At 37.6% G+C, this 19,640-nt stretch overlaps 1 protein-coding gene across 3 annotated transcripts in view; it reads left to right on the forward strand.

Moving 5' to 3' along the window:
- The window catches only part of TDRD7 (tudor domain containing 7), a 77,304-nt gene that overhangs the window by 14,129 nt on the left and 43,535 nt on the right, over positions 1-19,640 (forward strand). For all 3 annotated transcript variants that reach the window (XM_042963650.1, XM_042963648.1, XM_042963649.1), the window contains 5 exons: positions 1,904-2,116; positions 4,895-5,036; positions 6,000-6,213; positions 16,930-17,003; positions 19,239-19,456. In XM_042963650.1, coding sequence (XP_042819584.1) covers positions 1,910-2,116; positions 4,895-5,036; positions 6,000-6,213; positions 16,930-17,003; positions 19,239-19,456 — 855 coding nt within the window. In that variant the 5' untranslated portion in view covers positions 1,904-1,909. The remainder of the gene's footprint in view (positions 1-1,903; positions 2,117-4,894; positions 5,037-5,999; positions 6,214-16,929; positions 17,004-19,238; positions 19,457-19,640) is intronic.

The following is a 19,640-nucleotide window of genomic DNA, read 5'->3' on the forward strand; positions in this document are numbered from 1 at the left end:
TTGTATGCTATGCCTCCTTTTTTTTTTTAATTTATCTATTTATTTTGAGAGAGAGAGAGAGAGAGAGAGAGAGAGCGAGTGAGCATATGCACAGGGGAGGGGCAGAGAAAGAGGGAGAAAGAGAGTCCCAAGCAGGCTCCTCACTGTCAGCACAGAGACCAATGTGGGGCTCGATCCGACAGACCATGAGATCGTGACCTGAGCCATAATCAAGAGTCAGACACTTAACTGACTGAGCCACCCAGGTGCCCTTCTCCTTTTTGTTTTCTAAACCAGAGAAAGAATGAGGCTGTCTAGAATTCTGTGCTGTCCAATTTAGTGTCCACTAGCCACATTTAATTCCAATTAAGTTTAAAATTCAGGTCCTCAGTCATGCTGGCCACATTTCAAGTGCTCAGTCACCACGTGTATTGAACAGTGCAGGTGTAAAACATTTCCATCAGCACAAAATTCTGTTGGATAGCACTGTTGAAGGAGGAATTAACTAGTTGTCCATGGCTTACCTTTCTAAGTCTGCTTTTCCTGGTTTCTTGAATGCCATTCTCTGAATGTATCACCATTCTATTTACTATCAGTCCAGAGAAAATATGAGTGGTTAATCCTTAAAAAGGCCAATTACTGACTATTGAAGATCCTTAGCCAGGGCCCCCACAGGTTTCCAAGGTACCAAAATTCATTTTTCTCTCACTTGACTGCTGGGTATGACGCTTTTGAATATGCTATTCTTCTCGGTTCTTCCCTCTTTTTGTTTATATGACACCAGTTCTGCCTTTTCTACTTCTATCTCTGGTTACTCTTTCATAGGTTCTTCTTTGTCTTGCCTATCCCTTAATGACAGCCTTCCACAGAGGTCCATCCTTAACTTTATTTTTGACTCCCTGGGCACCAAATACCATATATATGCTAAAGGTCAACAAATCCCCAGTTCAGACCTCTAACCTGAGTTCCTCATGAATATATCTGTGTGGCTGCCCTGTATGCATCCCAGCCTCCATATGTCCCAGATGAATTCACTCTTTTCTTCTCTTGCAAACTTGCCTCTACCCCATCTCAATGTGGGTCATTACTGTCTGCTCTGTTTCTGAGCCAGAAACTTGGAAACTCCCTCATAATCCAAACCAGTTAATCAATTTCTGTTGATTCTACCTCCTAATTACTTCTCAAATTGATTTTTTGTTTATTCCCAACTTCCTGTTTTTAAGTCCTCCATATTTTCAAGTGTTCTTACAAACTCATTAGTCTTTCTCCTTCCCATTTGTCTTCTCCACTACTGAATAGTTATCTTTCTAAAATGCAAAGCTGATCACTTTATTCCCCTATTTAAAATTCTTACTAAGGCCCCACATTATGTTTGGCAAAAATGCACACATGTAAACATAATATAGGGGTCTCTTCTGAGTCTGCCTCTTCCCACCTCTTCCCACCTCTTTTATCCTCGTCTTTCAGTCCTCAACTTACAATCTTAGAGTCTTCATTCAATCATGTCCAGCTACTTAACTGCCTGGAACTCTTCAGAATCAACCATCTATTTCCCTCTGACCTCTGTGCCCCTTGAACTTTCTATTCCCTTTACTTGAGGCTGATACCTCTCGCCATCCTCACCCCACCACACACCCTTTTCCTCCTTGCCTGGCTGATTCCTTCCTGTCCTTCAGGATTCCATTCAGACCTCCCCTCTGGGAATGTTTCCCTGATATCTTCCCTCCCCAGATTAGTCTTTGTGCATCTTGGACTTGCCCTGTGTTCTCATAGTATTCTGTGCTTTTCTCCACCATAGTAATCTCCCTATATTGTAACAGCATTGAAAGTATTCAGTAACAATTGATGGGATAACCTAACAACTTCGAATGAGTTCATAGACTAATAAATCATATTATAGAAACCTTCTATTGTGTTCTTACAGGTGAAGATGCTGGAAGCAGATCTGGTTTCAAAAATGCTACGAGCTGTTCTGCAGTCTCATAAGAACGGAATAGTATTACCCCGCCTCCAAGGAGAGTACAGATCCTTGACTGGAGACTGGATTCCCTTTAAGCAGTTAGGTTACCCAACATTAGAAGCCTATCTGAGAAGTGTGCCAGCAGTTGTGAGGATAGAGACTAGTAGATCTGGAGAGGTAAGAAGGTAATTGTGCATGTCAAGAGTCAAACCAATTCTTTTTTTTTTTTTTCTAATGTTTATTTTTGAGACAGAGACAGACCATGAGTGGGGGTGGGGCAGAGGGAAAGGGAGACATAGAATCCGAAGTAGGCTCCAGGTTCTGAGCTGTCAGCACAGCACAGAGCCCGACGTGGGGCTCGAACTCGTCAACTGCGAGATCAAAGTAGGACGCTCAACCGACTGAGCCACTCAGGCGCCCCAAGAGTCAGACCAATTCTTAATTGCCTGCCTGGCACTTCTAATCTCCTAACTAGGACAGAAGTCAAAGTGAAAAGTACTAGCTAAGTGGTTTGAGATTGTTAGTGATAGAAAGCATCCAAGACACAGCCTAAATTCTGATGTCTTTTGTTTTATCCCTCAGATTCTTTTTGATGTAAAACTTAGACTCTAGTCACTATAGATGAAAAAATTTAAAGTTTACCCAGTCATTAGCATTCAAGCAAAATAAGTGTACTGGAGACCTAAATGCCAGGTGTCAGCACCCATGCATTATACACCTGCTACAACTGTTTTTGCTCAGGTCACTAATGACCTCCTGATTATCAGAGCTAATAGATACTCTTAAATTCTCATTGTTTGACCTCATTCCTATTTGTTCCTACTATCTGGACCCTAGTTGAGTCTCTAGTGGATCATTCAGCACTTTGATTTTTTAAAAATATTTTTTAAGTTTATTATCTATTTATTTATTATGAGAGAGAGAGTATGAGCAGGGGAGGGGAAGAGAAAGAGGGAGAGAGGGAATCCCAAGCAGACTCCACACTGTCAGTGCAGAGCCTGATGTGGGGCTCGAACTCATGAACTGTGAGAGCATGACCTGAGCTGATATCAAGAATCAGATGCTTAACTGACTGAGCCACTGAGCGCCCCAACACTTTGATTATTACAGGGCCTTCCCTACCATTCTCCTTGTCCTCCTTAATCCCTTCTTTCTCTAGGCTGTTCTACCCTTCACACCAATATGATAAGACTATTTAAATCTTTTAGTTTCTCTGGAAGAATTTTTTATATAGAGCCTGGCAATTTGGTGGTAGCAATGAAATGTTTTATTGCACATACCCTGTGACCCAGCACTTTCACCCCCTGGTATCTCCCCAATATATAGTATAAAAGATATGGACAAACCATTGTCCAAAAGACAAAAAGCACCCACCTTACCAAACAGCATATTCTTCTGGGTTCATTTCTACATAGGTAAATAGATATAACAGATCTGGGGTATTTCTTACCCAAACTTGTAATAGTTGTTCTGTTTGGGGGCATGGGGAAGGCAGTGGGTGGAGGAGGGAAAAGGGGAGCAGGATCAGGAGAGTGATCAAAGGGAAGGTTCACCTGTGTGTAATAATTTTTATAAGGATCATGTCTAAATTAATTAAATACTATATTAATAATAAAACTTGCTTCAATATCCCTGATTCTTCTAGACAGATTTAAGCCCCCCTTTCTGTCTACTTGACACTTTGTAATACATCCAATATAGCATTTAACATAATGCTTTCTATTTAGTCTCTTTGTGTCTCTCTTTTTCTTCGTAAGTTTCTTGAGGATGGATGATTGTTTTTTAACTCCAGATAGTTCTTAATAAATACGTGTTTTACTATATGAATGATCAAATGTCTCATGAATTAATAATGCCTCATATGGTTACTGTGCTGTAATTTACTCAACCCTGTTCTCCTATTATGGACATTTTGACTGTTTCCAGGTTTTGAAAATTAAAATAACCCCTCTTGCACATATTTGGGTATGTAAAGTTTTTTTTCAGTTATATTCTTGTAATATATTTTCAGGAATAGAAATACCGGGCCAAAGAATAGGAGTATGTCTTGGCTTTTGTAAAGCCTCATTGCTTTCCTGTTCTTGATTTCTACTTAGAACCAGAGCCTTTAACACTAGAGGTGGCTTTAGAGAGAGACCATCTAGTCCCGGTATTCTACACACTGGAAAAAAATCTCCCATATATCACACCAATTTTTTAAAAGATGAAAAGCTGAGCTGCTGTGTTTTAAGCAGGTGCTGCAGGGTCCAGGGCCTCTGCTTGCCCTGCCTTGCCCTCACTGCACTGCCACTGTGAGGCTCCAGAGTTACCTTCATGGAATCTGGTGGCACCAATGAACAGTTTGAAAACCCTAGATCTAAGCCCACTCCTGTTTTATAGCTGAGAGAGTGTACTACAATGTGGGAGCTAAGCTGCTTTGTTCCAAGTCATCCAGCTAATCTGTTTCAGTGGCAAGATTAGGATTGGGTTGTCTTTGAGAGGTAAGAAAAATAGCGATTATGAGTACCTACTTTGGATTCAGAGAGATAACCTAGCTGTGTCACTCGGGAAGGTTGCTTAACTTCCCTGAGCCTCTGTTCTCCCATGTATAAAATCGAAATAAAATATATCTCACAGATTATATGAGATAATATGTGCAGATCACAGGTTTCTTTTGGTTCATTGGTTAATCCCATAGTACCTAGCACATTATAGATGTTTAGTGAATGCTTGTTTAAGGAATAAATGAAATTTTCAATTTGAGGAGAGATCATTCAATGTGCTAGACTATTCTTGATGTCTCTTATAGAATGTAATTTTGCTCTAACAGTATCAAAAAGAGAGAGGGATGTGAATATTTGTATACAGCTTGAGTTGGAACATGTAAACTCACTAAGATCCACTTTTAAAAATCAGCCTCTAGGCAGCAGTGAATCTGAGAAATGTTTCTCCTCTCACCTTGCCTCTCATGAATAGATTACCTGCTATGCCATGGCCTGCACAGAAACTGCAAGAATTGCTCAGCTTGTGGCTCGTCAGAGGAGTTCTAAAAGGAAAACTGGGCGGCAAGTTAATTGTCAGATGAGAGTGAAGAAAACTATGCCATTTTTTCTAGAAGGTAAGGTCTTTTCACATGCTAAAATTTTTAAACCTATCTATGAATACATTGTCATATGGAATTATGGAAATATTGCTTGTATTCATGATAAACACCTATATTTGTTAGCATTCATATGTCAAGAGGGAAATCTTAAAGCTAGTACTGTATTTCCATTTAAAATTAAGTGAAGATGATGAGCATGACTCACTAAGTTATTACACAATGTGAGATAATTCAGTTTTAATTAAGCTTATTATGGCAAAGTGTTGTTTTATTCTTTTAGGTTTTTGAGGGGGGGGAAGCCTCATCCAGAATGTTGGATGAACCAAGAACCTATGATTTAATGTCTTATTTAGCAAGTCATGTCTTTTATATCAAGATCCTCTATTTTTGGAAAAACATGAATTGTACACAAAGGTGTTATAGGCAACTTAGCCAGTGTTTACTGAACAATTATCTCAGAGAGCTTTTAATCAGTTCTAAAACTAAATTCTCAAGATATAGTTCAATGATAATATGAAGGAGTAGACCCCCAAATGCCACCATGAGCATTTTAGACAAGGGAACAGTCATGGGAGAATGGCCATTTAGGGCTTCATGGCAAAGGGGGATTGAACCCAGATCTTGAATGAGGGGAAGAATTTCAATTGATGGAGAAGAAATGGGAGGCCTGAGATATGGCTGAGTGTGCTACGTTTGTAGCAACATGGGGTGGCTGCCACTGAAGTGTTGGTTGGTGAGTAGAGAGGGAAGGTAACTGGCTAATTTAGCAGATGAAGCCACGTTTTGAAGAAATCTCATCTGCTGAATACCAATGTCTACTTCCCCTACTGACAAACCCTATAGTGGCAACTTCCTCGTGTTCTTACAAACTATTCTGAGAATAGAGACTCCCAGAAAACATCTGGACGGGGGAGTGGCATAGTGACATGAAGCTTTTGGGAAGCTAATTGATTCCATTATGTATGCCTAACTTCACAGGAAAACCAAAAGCAACCCTCAGACAACCAGGATTTTCTTCAGATTTTTCTATCAGCAAAAAACCTAATCCAACACTGCTAAGAGACAGAGGAAACTCTCTTGGAGTTAAGTCTGATGCTGAAACGCCGCCTTACACGTTACACACAACTGCTGGAAGTGAAGTATTCAAAGACGTTCCAGTGCAGAGACATGTGACCATGTCTACCAGCAACAGGTATTTGGGCTTTGTCTGGCTAAAAGGAGAAGTTTGGTGAATCTATGATAATAAATGTTAAAAGCGTTCCGGAAAAGAAGGAAATACTTTCTGTTTTACCTAATGTAAGTTCACATGTAGCAGAGAAATGCATCATTACTAGTAAATCCACTCTTCCTGGCTACCTGAATGTCATTGTCTGAGTATCTTCATTTTATATTTTCTCTGCATTGTTGGTAATCTCTCCTTGTAAAATTCATTTTGAAAGCTCTCACAGGAAAAGAAAAGGCTCTTGAAGGCTATTCTAAGATGCTATTTCAGGATAACTTACAACTTTTTCTGAAAACCTTTCTTATAATTAGTTTTATAACTTCTAAGTAACATTCTTGATTTGCACATTCCACTGTGCTCCAATAATCATATCTATAATTATATAGATTATATATTATATTATATTATATTATATTATATTATATTATATTATATTATATTATATTATATATATTATACATATATATACATGTATACATATATACATACATATATATATATATTATACATATATTATATTATATGATTATATCTATAATCACACATCCATGCATCAGCATATCCGACTGGCAATATTAACACAACCTTCAAGTTCTAGTTTGAGTGCTGCCATTTATTAGCCAGGTGAACAAGTGAAATGATTTCGTCTTTTAGGGCTGTGGTTTGTTGTTGTGGTTTGTTGAATGAAAATGTTAAACTAGGTGACCTCAAAGTTCCTTTTCGGCTTTAAATCTTATACTTTTTGTAAGGTAATTCAGGTCAGCAAACTATGACCCGCGGGCTAAATCTGGCCCATTGCCTGTTTTGTGTAAATAAAGTTTTATTGAAACAAAGCCACATCCCTTTGTTTATATCATTGTCTGTGACTTCCTTTGCGCAACTGCAGTTAAGTAGTTGTGCGGAGACATTATGGCCTGCCAAACCTAAAAGATACACTAGTGGACACTTTTACAGGAAACATTTACCAACTCCTGATCTAGATGAATGAGTATCCCATTCTTTCGTTCTTTTTGTGCCTTTATAAAACAAATTTTGTTGTATTATTTTTTTTAAGTTTATTTATTTTGAGAGAGAGAGAGAGAGAGAGAAAACATGAGCAGGGGAAGGGGTGGGGGTGGGGGTAGAGAGAATCCCAAGCAGGCTCTGCACTGTCAGCACAGAACCCGACGTGGGGCTTGGATTCACAAAACCGTGAGATCATGACCTGAGCCGAAATCAAAAGTCAGACACTTAACTGACTGAGCCAACCAGGCGCCCCATGTTATATCCCTTTAAATCGGTGTTCAAATATTCCATTTTGTGTAAAAGCTACACCTCCCCCACCCCAGCACTCCCCCGACTATACTAGAATATTTAGGAGTATTTTTTTTAACTTAAAATTTTTTATAATGGTATATATTTAGTGCTATTTATGGTTAGTTGTTATAATTTTGATAAGGTCTAGAAAATACATAGTTAGAACTTGGATCTTGACCCAAAGCACTAGTTAGGGCCAGCATGTGACTGAGGTACCACTGTGTCCTCTGCTTCCATGCCTCCATTTCAAGTTCCCATTTTGAATTGAATCTATAAAATGACAACAAAACCAAGACATACTGGATTGTGGGCCCAGGAGAACATTCTCTACCCCATGGTCTGGTGTCTCCTACCCATCTCTTACTGGCAATGGGCAACCCAGGTAAGTGCCTTCCATTCCTCCAGGTAGGACCAGCAGTGATTGAGAGGGGGCTGTGCAAGCACCAAGATGCCCAAAGAGCAGGCCCAAGATCGTGCTTTCTGACCTACAGCCTAGTGTGTTCTCACCCTCTTTCACCTGGCAGCATTAGGTCCAGGGGAGTGCATTCTGTTCCTGTGGGCAGCACCTGATCAAGAAGGAGCCCCAACAGCAACAAGTAAATTTAAGTTAGCCCATAAGGGCTCTGAAAAATCAGTTATCATTGGAACTACAGCTACAAATGTGGGCCAGGAGCTGTGTGCTAAACCTAAGCAGGTGATTGCCTGCTAAAATAGGACTTTTAAATTGGATTAATAGTTTCCTAACGTATGTCCAAATGTCCAGGATACAATAAAAAGTCACTTGTTATGCTAAGAACCAGGATAATGACAACTTGAATGAGAAAAGACAGTTGACAAATGCCAAGAGCAAGATCAGTCAGATGTTGGAATTATCTGGCAAGAATTTTACAGCAGTTCTCCTAAAATGCTTCAATGAGCAAATGAAAAGAATTTGGGGGGCAAAATGGAAAAAAAATAAAATTCACCAAAGAGAATGAAATGGAAACTGTAGTATTAAAAAAATGGAACACCAAACTAAAAAACTCACTGGGTAAGCTCAACAACAGAATGAATATGACAGAGGGAAGAATCCATGAACTCAAAGATAGAGCAATAGAAATTACACAATCTGACCAACAGAGTAAATAGACTTCCTTCAAAAACAAAACAAACAAAAGAACACCTACCAAAGCCTGAGGGGCCTTTGGAAATAAAACACCTAGCAGAGCCTTAGGAATCTGTGGGGGGAAATAAGAAAAGATCTAACGTTTGTATTAGCAGTGTCTTGGGAGAAGAGAAAGAGTGGGGCTGAAAGAGTATTTGAACACAAAATGGCTGAAAACTTCTCAAATTTGGCTAAGAATATAAACCTACAGATTCAAGAGTTCAGAGAATCCTAAAAAAGATAGATCCAAGAAACCCACATGAAGACACATCATACTAAACTTCCGAAAACTAAAGACAAAAAATCTTAAAAACAGCAGGAAATGACACATCACTTATAGGGGATTACCAGTTTTAATGACAGTGGATTTCTCATCTATGACCATGGAGGAACCCTGAAGGAAGGAAACAGCACATTTTTCTTGTACTGAAAGAAAAAACTGTCAGCCATAAATTCTATATCCAGGAAAAATATACAACAGGAATGAAAGGGAAATAAAGACATTCTCAGATGAAAGAAAACTAAGAGAATTTGTCACTAGTTGACCTACTCTTAAAGAGTGGCTAAAGGAAGTTCTCTCAATAGAAAATAAATAATATAAGATGGGCTTGGAATTTCAGAAAGGAAAGAGCAGAACTGGTAAAAACAGGTGTAAATGTAAGATTATCCTTCTTATGAGTTTCTTAAATCATACTAGGTTGAAACAAAAATTATAACACTATCTGATAAGTGCTCAACATATATAGAGAAAGAACTTAATTAAATTTGCAAAACTGGGGGGAGGAGAGGAGACCTAAAAGGAAGTAAGGTTTGTACACTTAAAGTAGTAAAACGTTGATACCAATGGAATGTGATGTTGTATATATATATATTGGAATGCTTAAACCAACTAGTAGGAAAGCTATACAAAGTGATATACAGAGTGATCAAACAGGGGAGGGGCAGAGAGAGAGGGAGACACAGAATCTGAAGCAGGTTCCAGGCTCTGAGCTGTAAGCACAGAGCCTGATGCAGAGCTTGAACCCACGAACTGTGAGATTATGACCTGAGCCAAAGTCAGACGCTTAACCAACTGAGCCACCCAGGCGCCCCTATACCACTTTTTCTTTAACTATTCCTCAGTTGATGGACATTTGGGCTCTTTCCATAGTTTGGCTATTGTTGATAATGCTGCTGTAAACATCAGGGTGCATGTACCACTTCGAATCTGTATTTTTGTATCCTTTGGATAAATACCTAGTAGTGAGATTGCGGGTTTTAGGGTAGTTCTATTTTTAACTTTTTGAGGAACCTCCATACTATTTTCCAGAGTAACTGTGCCAGTTTGCATTCCCACTAACAGCATTCTCATCGACATCTGTTGTTTCCTGTGTTGTTAATTTTCGTCATTCTGATGGGTATGAGACAGTATCTCATTGTGATTTTGATGTGCATTTCCCTGATGATGAGTGATGTTGAGCATCACTCCATCACATCCAATTCTTAACTGGATTATTTGGTTTTTGGGGTGTTGGGTTTGACTAATTACTTTCAATGTAAGTTTAATTACTTTAAATGTAAAAATGCATGAAAAGATGTTCAACTTCATTAGCCATCATGGGAACGCATATTAAAACGCATATTAAAATGAGATATCATCATGACACACCTATCAGAATGACTAAAATAAAAAATAGTGATAATACTGAATGCTGGCAAGGATGCAGAGAAACTGGATCAATCGTACATTGCTGTTGAAAATGTAAAATTAATAGCTACTCTAGAAAACAGTTTGGGAAAGTTCATTAAAAAACAAAAGCAACTAAACATGCAGCTATCACATGACCCAGCAGTTGCACTCCTGGGCATTTATCCCAGAGAAATGAAAACTTATATTCATATAAAAACCTGTACACAAATGTTCATAGAAACTTTATTCATAATAGTCCCAAACTGAAAACAACCCCAGTGTCCTTTAGTAGGTGAATGGTTCAACAGACTGTAGTACATTCAGACCACAGAATACTTAGCAATAAAAAGGAACAAACTATTAATAACACAGCAACTTTGGTGGATTTCAAGGGAATTCTGCTCTGTGAAAGAAGCCAGTATCAAAAATGTTACATGCTGTGTGATTCTATTTATATAACATTCTTGAAATGACAAAATTGTAGAGATGGAGAACAGATAAGTGTTTGCCAAATGTTAGGGTTTTAGGAAGTCAGAAGGGTGTGGCTATAAAGGTATAGCAAGAAGGGGCCTTGTGATGGGACAGTTGTGATTATAATGATTATAGTCTGATGATTATAACCAATAAGTTATTGATTACAGTGGTGGTTACAAGGATCTATATATGTGGTAAAATTTCACAGAACCACATGCACACAGACACACACACATGCACATGCGCATACATGTAAAACTGGTGAAGTTTGATTAAGTTCTGGATTATACCAATGTCAGTTGCCTGGTTTTGCCGATGTACTATGCAAAGATGTTACCATTGGGGGAAACTGGGTGAAGGGTGCATGTGACCTCTATGTATATTTTTTGCAACTCCCCATGAACTTAAAAGTATTTCAGAATACAGTTGACCCTGAACACCATCAACATGGAGTTAGGTGTGCTAACCCCACACACAGTCAGAAATACACATACAACTTTTGAGCCCCCCCCCCCCCCCCCAGTTTGGCTGCTAATAGCCTACTGTTGACCAAAAGCTTTACTGATAATATAATCAGTAGGTTAACACATATTTTGTGTATTATATGTATTATGCATTGTATTTTTACAATAAAATGAGCAAAAAAAATATTTTTAAGGAAATCATAAGAGAAAATACATTTACAGTACTGTACTGTGTTTGTCAAAAAAATATGCATCTGGTGGACCTGTGTAGTTCAAACTCATGTTGTTTAAGAATCAAGTGTAGGGACACCTGGGTGGCTCAGTTGGTTAAGCATCCAGCTCTTGGTTTTGGCTCAGGTCATGATCTCACGGTTCATGAATTTGAGTCCCGCATCGGGCTCTGCGTTGGCAGTGTGTAGCTTGCTTGGGATTCCCTCTCTGTCCCTCTCTTTCTGCCCCTCCCCTGCTCGCTCTCTCTGTCTCTCAAAAATAAATAAATAAAAACTTTAAAAAATGTTTAAAAGGTGTAAAAAGTTAAAAAAGGGATAGCAAAAGCCTTATTTATATGGTTTTAGTTTTGAGAATTAATATATCCTTTTATCTTTTGCCTTTCACTGTAAAAATTTCAAATTTCATATGGTAGAATATCTTGTACAATAATTTCTAAAACTATACACCTAGCTGTCTTCAGCTGTCTTGCTTTACATAGGTTATGTTACAGACTACTTTAACTATAAACTGTTAAAGATGTCATAAAACATCTTAATCAAACCTTTTTTTTAAGAGCATAATACAAATTGAAAGAATCCTTTTAAGAGGAATATAAATACCACCTGGTGGCAGCTATTATGTGCATCCCTTTTAATTATAAAATCAAAAAAATTACTCTTACCAAAAATAGAACAAGAGCAAAAGCTGTTTTATCTACTTATAAAATACATGAGCAGTAATAGTAAGTAGTAAAAACTATTATTAACTTAACATTTGGAGGGTCACCAAGTCTTTTGGGAAGCTGATAAAAGGTATAAATGATTTTCCCAGAAAAATATATGTGTACACATATACATACATCTTTGTATATTCAAGAGATTCATGGACCTCAGAAGCCCCTTCTCAGGATCTTTGGTTAAGAATTCATGCCTGCCAGTTAACAAACTGAACGGGTTCTAGAAAAATAGCATAGCTGATATTTTCTGATATTGTAGGCATCAATCTAAGTTTATCATGTGTCCAGTAAAATACAAAGAGGGGTCAGGAGTAAGGATATATGATTGATTTGTGATTTCTCTGGTTTATATGAGGGAAGGAAATGTGTATATCTAAAATAATATAATATATAACCATGGTATTTTTATTAAAGTGATAAGATTACTAAATGAGGTATTTAATATATTTATCCATAAAACACAGATAAATATGGTACTGAAGTTCAAGATTCCCATTAGGCCTAGAAAGAGAGAAGAAATTACTGTGTGTATATTGTAATGAGTAAGATCATGGACTTTGGATAGGAACAAATGGCTGTTTGGCACTAACCAACAGGCACTATGATTGAAAAGGCATCTTTCAAGTATTAAGCTAAATAAATGTGAATTTGTTGTTGGTTTCTGCTTCTTTGCATATGTTTAAAACTGTTGTATGTTTAGTATGTGCTAAATATTTGTAGGAAGTATTTTCTAAAATACATTTATTGCTTGGCTCTGATTGTAAAAATACTATGTGTATGGCATAGAAAATTTGCAAAGTGTAAAGAAGTAAAAGGAATTTTTAAAATTGCCTCTAATCCGGAGCACCTGGGTGGCTCAGTTGGTTAAGCATTGGACTCTTGATCTCGGTTCGGGTCATGATCTCACAGTTTGTGGGATTGAGCTTGGAATTCTCTCTCTCCCTCTCTCTGTGCCCCTCCCTTGCTCATGTTCTCTCTCTCTCTCAAAATAAATAAATAAACTTAAAAAAATTGCCTCTAATCCAAACATAAATGTAAACATTTAAAAGCTGTGGATATATAAAACGTTTAAACATAAATGTAAACATTTAAAAGTTGTGGATATATAAATTTTTAAAAATACAAATGGGCTCTTGCTATATCTTACTATTTTATAACCTGTTTTAAAAAGTAATATATTGGGGTACCTGGGTGGCTCCGTCGGTTAAGCGTCCGACTTTGTCTCAGGTCATGTTCTCACAGTCTGTGAGTTCGAGCCCGCATCGGGCTCTGTGCTGACAGCTCGGAGCCTAGAGCCTGCTTCTGATTCTGTGTCTCCCTCTGTCCCTCCCCGACTCACACTCTCTCTCCCTCTCTCAAAAATAAATAAACATTAAAAAAAATTTTTTTTTTAAGTAATAATATATTGTTAACCCACATGATTAAGTATATTAGTACACTATCATTTTTAATGTCAGGGAGATCCATTGTCCAGCCTCCTATTGCTGAATATAAATTATTTCCACTATTGTAAGCAATTCTACAATGAAACATATTTGTAGAACAGTCCTTGCATATATTCACGACTAGTTCCTTACAATAAATTGGTAGGAAAAGGGTAAGAGGGTATACATTCTAAAGCTATTACTAATTTGTGCTCTACACAGATTATACCAATTATATTCTAGAAGCATATGGAAGTGATTATTTACTTGTACCCCTGCCAGTACTGGGCACCACTTTTTCAGTTGATGCCAAAAGGTGAAAAAATAAACCTATATTTTAATTTCTATTTCTTTGACTTTCATTCTTAAGGGGGTTATAATTTTGTCATATGTTTACTTGACCATTTATAGATCTTTTATGAATTATGTGTCTTTGCCCTTTGTACAAACTTTCTGTTGGTTTTTTCTTTTTTCTTTCTCATTTGTAAAAATAATTTATAAATTAAGGATGTTGACCCTTTGTAATATGTTGGCAATATTTCCTCAGTTTATTTAATTTTTGTATTTCCACTATACAAAAACTTTAAAATTTTATATTTTTTTATCTAACTAAATCTACCAATCTGTTCCTTTGTGGCTTCTGTCTTTAGGTATTATGCTTAGAAAATCATTTTTACCCCAATACTATATAATAGGTCTTCTGTTTTCTTTTAGAATTTTTATGGTTTCATTAAATCTTTAATCCAGAATTTATGTGGTTGTGTATCATGAGAGTTAGCAGTCTTGTTAGCCAGATGTCCTGATACCAGTTATTACATGATTTTTTTCTTTCCATGCTGGTTTAAAATGCTGTCTTTACCAATTGTAAATTGTTATAAATATATGACTTGGTTTCTGGCCTTTTCATTTGGAATCATTAATTACCTGTCTAATTCTTTTGCTGTGCCAAACTATTCAGATTATTATAACTTTATAAGGTGTTAATAACCTTTACTCTCTACTTCCTCCTCTTTCTACTGCTGATTTGGTTTCTTGCTTCTAACATGTGCTTTTATTACACTTATTGCCACTATCATAGCACTTAGTAGGTTTTGTTCTTATAGATTTTGTCAGTGCATTATTACCTATTTTTGTGTAAGAGGTTATACAAATCTAGCAGCTCACAACACCTAATTATTATTTCCTAATTCCTGTGGGTCATGTATCTGGTACTGCTTAGCTAGGTCCTCTGCTTCAGTCTCTTATGAGGCTGCTGTGGGTGTTGGCCATGGATGGGGTGAACTGAGCAAGAATCTGCCTCTGGGCTGACACACATGCTTGTTGGCCAAATCACTTTCATTTTTTTCCTCAGCGCTTGACTTCCTGGCTGTTGGCCAAAGACCACCTTCAATTTCTTACCACACAGGCCTTCCCAATATGGCCATTGGCTTCATCAAAGCCAGCAAGGGAGAGATTATGCTGGGGGGGGAGGGGAGGGGAGATTTGTAATCTCATCATTTGTAATCCCCTCAACCTTGAAATATTCTGTTGGTTAGAAGCAAGTTACTCCAGGGAATGAGGTTATATAAGGCTGTGGCTTGGCCACCAGGAGGCAAGAATGACTGGGGGCCATGTCACAGCAGCTTACTACAGTCGGTTTTCTCAACTGTATGTATAGTCCATGAGATAGGGGTGTGTTTCTCTTATTTAATTGTATACAATTCCTGTCTGCCCATGCCCAGCTCATAGTAGGTCCTGAAATAAGTGTTTGTAGGGTAAGAATGTGTCTCTAATAAATGGCATATGTTTAGATTTGATAGGGTGGTTTTTGGACCAGTCTAAGTATTTGTCTTTTAAAATACTTAATAATTTGTCTTTTAAAATACAAAATAATAAAATTTTTATACTTACTTTTATAAGACTGGTTGGACCACTTTCATCTTATTATGTTTGTTTTTCACGTGTCCCTGCAGTTTCCCTTGAAATCTTTCTTTTGCTATGTCAACTGTTTTCTGTCCCATCCATCAGACCTACCTATGCCTGAGCCATATCAGTCCCTGCCATAGTCTCTCTGTGCTCCCTCTTTGCTCATAAGCCTCTGCCTGCTAATAGAGCCCTCACAGCTGACTCCAAGCAGAGGAGGGTTCCAGTTTACAACTTTAGGGCTCTGGTGCAAGGGAAAAGAGGGCTGTCTCCCTGCCAGTTCTCTAAAAATAGAAGTTGGATATGTTTTTGGCATCTTCCATTATTACCTAGATGCATTAATATGTAAACATGATGTTCTTATAGTTGCATAGCATCATATATTAAATAAGTTGTATTGGTAGCCTACCATTTAATAATTTCTTGTAGAATTAAAGTATTATGAGGAGATGTTTTTTATTCCAAACAATTCATCTAATTTTTAGAGTATTCCATACTATCTAAAAGTTGGAAAATATGTATATTGTGTCATTGTCACCTGTTCTAGTCCCATACCCACTGCTGGGCAAGGTGTACTCATAGGTTAATTCAATCATCCTATTCATTCCTACAACATTCACTGCCCTTTGCAAGTATCAAGCACTGCCCTAGGCTCTGGGAACAGGTTATTAAGACACTTGGAGCCTAGTGAGGGAGACTGACATGAACATATATGAGTGTGTGTGTGTCTGTCTGTCTGGTTTCATTGTCCTCATATTTGGAAAAATCTTCCTATGTATATCCAATATAATTCATATAAAAATTATTTTGGTGAGTGTATGAAGTGTGGGGAGACAATGCTTTTTCTTTTCTAACTTGCTACTTGAGCAGTCCCTCTGTGGTTTGGAATGCCACCTTTCTCACGTGCTAAGATACAGCGTCAATTGAGTGTTTCTAAGCTCTGTATCATTTTACTTATCTGTTTAAATATTATAAATGTTGTAACTTTATAACTCACTTCAGTATCTGGTGGTATAAGTCCTTCATTTTTTGCTTGTATTCCAAAATATTCTTTATGATCAACTACTTATTCTTTGCATGGTTTTATTTATTTTGTATTGCTGGTCCCTTAAAGGTGATTAATTGGAAATCTAACTTCCATGTTCTCTTAAAGTCCTAGTTTAAATTTAGCTTTTAACACATTTTCTCTAATATGAAACATGAAAGTTGATACCAGTATCATTTCATTTTTGCTCATTTTGAAATATTCTAATGAATTCTTTTGCTATTCAGTGCCACAGAAACTTTAAATGAAAAGCACAATGCTTAAAACCTGGCATAGACTTTGATGTTTGATTTTTAACTTACTTTTTTTTTTAACACCTTAGGTTTAGCCCAAAGGCGTCCCTCCCACCACCTTTTCAGATGCATCTCTCAAGAACCTGTGCTAAGGAAATAAATGGTATGTTTTCTAAACATTATCTTCATGGAACATTTCGGCTTCTAGAGCCTTAGAACCCCAAGAAAAATATCTGGTGGTGGCTGTGCGCATTTGCTCTCACCCTATCCTATTTATTATCTTTCTTCCCCTCTTTCCTCATTTCTTTAAATTATGAATTGAAGTGATCTAAAGAGAAAATAGCACCTCCAGGGATATCATTATTCTGACATAAGGCCTTCCGCATATTAGACGAGTTCTGTTTCGCTCCATGTGTCACCGAGAGATACTTATGTGCCTTGTCACCCTCTTACTCTTCAGAGGATAAGATTTAAAGCACATAAATATGAGGTTTCAACTCAGAAAATAGTTTCAGATACTCCACCATTTTTAAAAGCTGGGACCCTAAACTATACACAGTGACCACTAAGCATCTTAGTATGATACAAATGATTCCTTGGGTTAGAAGATCCAAAAGAGCTGTTAAGAAAACAGTAAGAAACGTAATAAAGTCAAAGAATCTGAAGATTACAATTGCACACACTTGTTGAGGTGCCTGGGTGACTCAGTCAGTTGAACATCTGACTTGGGCTCAGGTCATGATCTCATGGTTTGGTTCGTGGGTTCAAGCCCTGCATCGGGCTCACTGCTGTCAGTGCAGAGCCCGTTTCAGATCCTCTGTCTCCCTCTCTCTTACTGCCCCTCCTCCATTCACGCTCTATCAAAAATGAAAAAAAAAATAAAACATTAAAAAAAGTAAAATGCACACACTCGGCATCTGGTCTCCTCCAACCAAAGTATAAATTCCCTGCTCATAGATGCATCTGAGGGAACAGTGTTTCAGGATCAGTATTTACATTGCATGAAATTTAAGTGTGATTTTAAATGATCTGTCTCAAGTGTGATTCTGACTGAGTCAAGATCATTTTTTCCATATGAACACATCTCCAGTATTTCTTATGGAAATTACTTGAATCATATGATTTTTGTTTCTGTCAATAACTTTTACACATGTATTTTCTTTTTTTAAATTTCTTTTAATGTTTTATTTATTTTTGAGACAGGGAGAGACAGAGCATGAACAGGGGAGGGTCAGAGAGAGGGAGACACAGAATCTGAAACAGGCTCTAGGCTCTGAGCTGTCAGCACAGAGCCCGACGCAGGGCTCGAACTCACAGACCGAGAGATCATGACCTGAGCCGAAGTCGGCCGCTTAACCTGAGCCACCCAGGTGCCCCTACACATGTATTTTCTGAAACATGGCTACTCCCTTAGAGGTTGTAAATCCTTTTAAATTAGAGTAAGCTTTTTTTCTGCAGAACGCTGAGGACTTGTTTCAGGAGGATTGCAGTTCACGGGACAGCTGATATGTACATGCTTACACACAGCCTCTCCTACCTGTTATAAAACAGACTCCTTCGTTGATTTAACAGAAACCACACAAGCTTAGGGGACTCCCAGTGACCCCACAAAACAGATGCATTTGCAGACTCCAACTGTGCATTAGTTACTGACACTGTCTCTTTAAGGGGGGTCTGACCAGTTCTCAGAAGCTCATCTTTTCCTTATTCCTGATCCTTTTATATCGTTATTTGGGAAGAACCTAAATAAATTAGTGATGTCCTTATATGGACATTGTGTGCCCTTTTGTTTGCCGAGCCAAACTCAGTCTAGTGCCCTGTGCTGGGTGAGAGCAGAGTTAGCATCCAGCCCTCAAGGAGCTGCTCACCCTTTGGCTTCCTGGCATCCTCAGAGGCTAGAGGCCCCAGACCAGTCTGTGTATCTCTCTACCTGCCAGTTTAAAATAGAACTTCTGTGTATTGCTAAATTGTTTTTCTCATTAATAAAGCAGAAAAACATATTTTAAAAATTTTCAAAACACATTTTCAAAATTTTCTATAAAATGTTCTTTGATCTTACTATTAAAGCACTATCCTAATGCTTTGTGGAATACAGGTTTAAATAAAGCATTGCATATAAACCAGTATTGTCTAAAGTTTAACCTTTCTTAGTTGCAGTTAGAGAATGATTGGTTAAATACTAAATTTTATTATTCTCTATGAAACAAGATCATCCTGATGTTTAAATTAGGAAGCACCCTTGTCAGTGTCCTTCTTGGCCTTATCCTGTCCACTTCTAAGTCCCTTGACCCCCATAAGCCTGAAGTGTAACAAAGCCTAATAACACAGATACTAGGTAATGGGGATAATCTAAAATGTTAAGCCTTTTGGTTAATTCTATCATTTTTTTAATTTAAAGATAATTTAAATCAGACTGTTGAAAAACCAAATGTCACGCCTCCTGCCTCTTACACTTATAAAATGGATGAGGTTCAAAACCGCATAAAGGAAATACTAAACAAGCATAACAATGGCATTTGGATATCTAAGCTTCCACATTTTTACAAAGAGTTATATAAAGAAGAACTTAATCAAGGAATTTTACAACAATTTGAACACTGGCCTCATATTTGCACGGTACGTTTCTCCTTACTCCTCCCTTCTGATGCCTGCTCCCTGCCCTTCTTTCAGATTTTGAGTTATTAATCACATCACCTTTTATACAGGGAGCATGACGCACTTGACATAATATTGCTTCATTAATATTTATCTCTAAGATTAACATATATTGGTTCTTACTTACGGAGATAGGTCAAGGTCG

The sequence above is a fragment of the Panthera tigris genome, chromosome D4, assembly GCF_018350195.1.
Source record: "Panthera tigris isolate Pti1 chromosome D4, P.tigris_Pti1_mat1.1, whole genome shotgun sequence".
NCBI classification, from domain to species: Eukaryota; Metazoa; Chordata; class Mammalia; order Carnivora; family Felidae; genus Panthera; species Panthera tigris.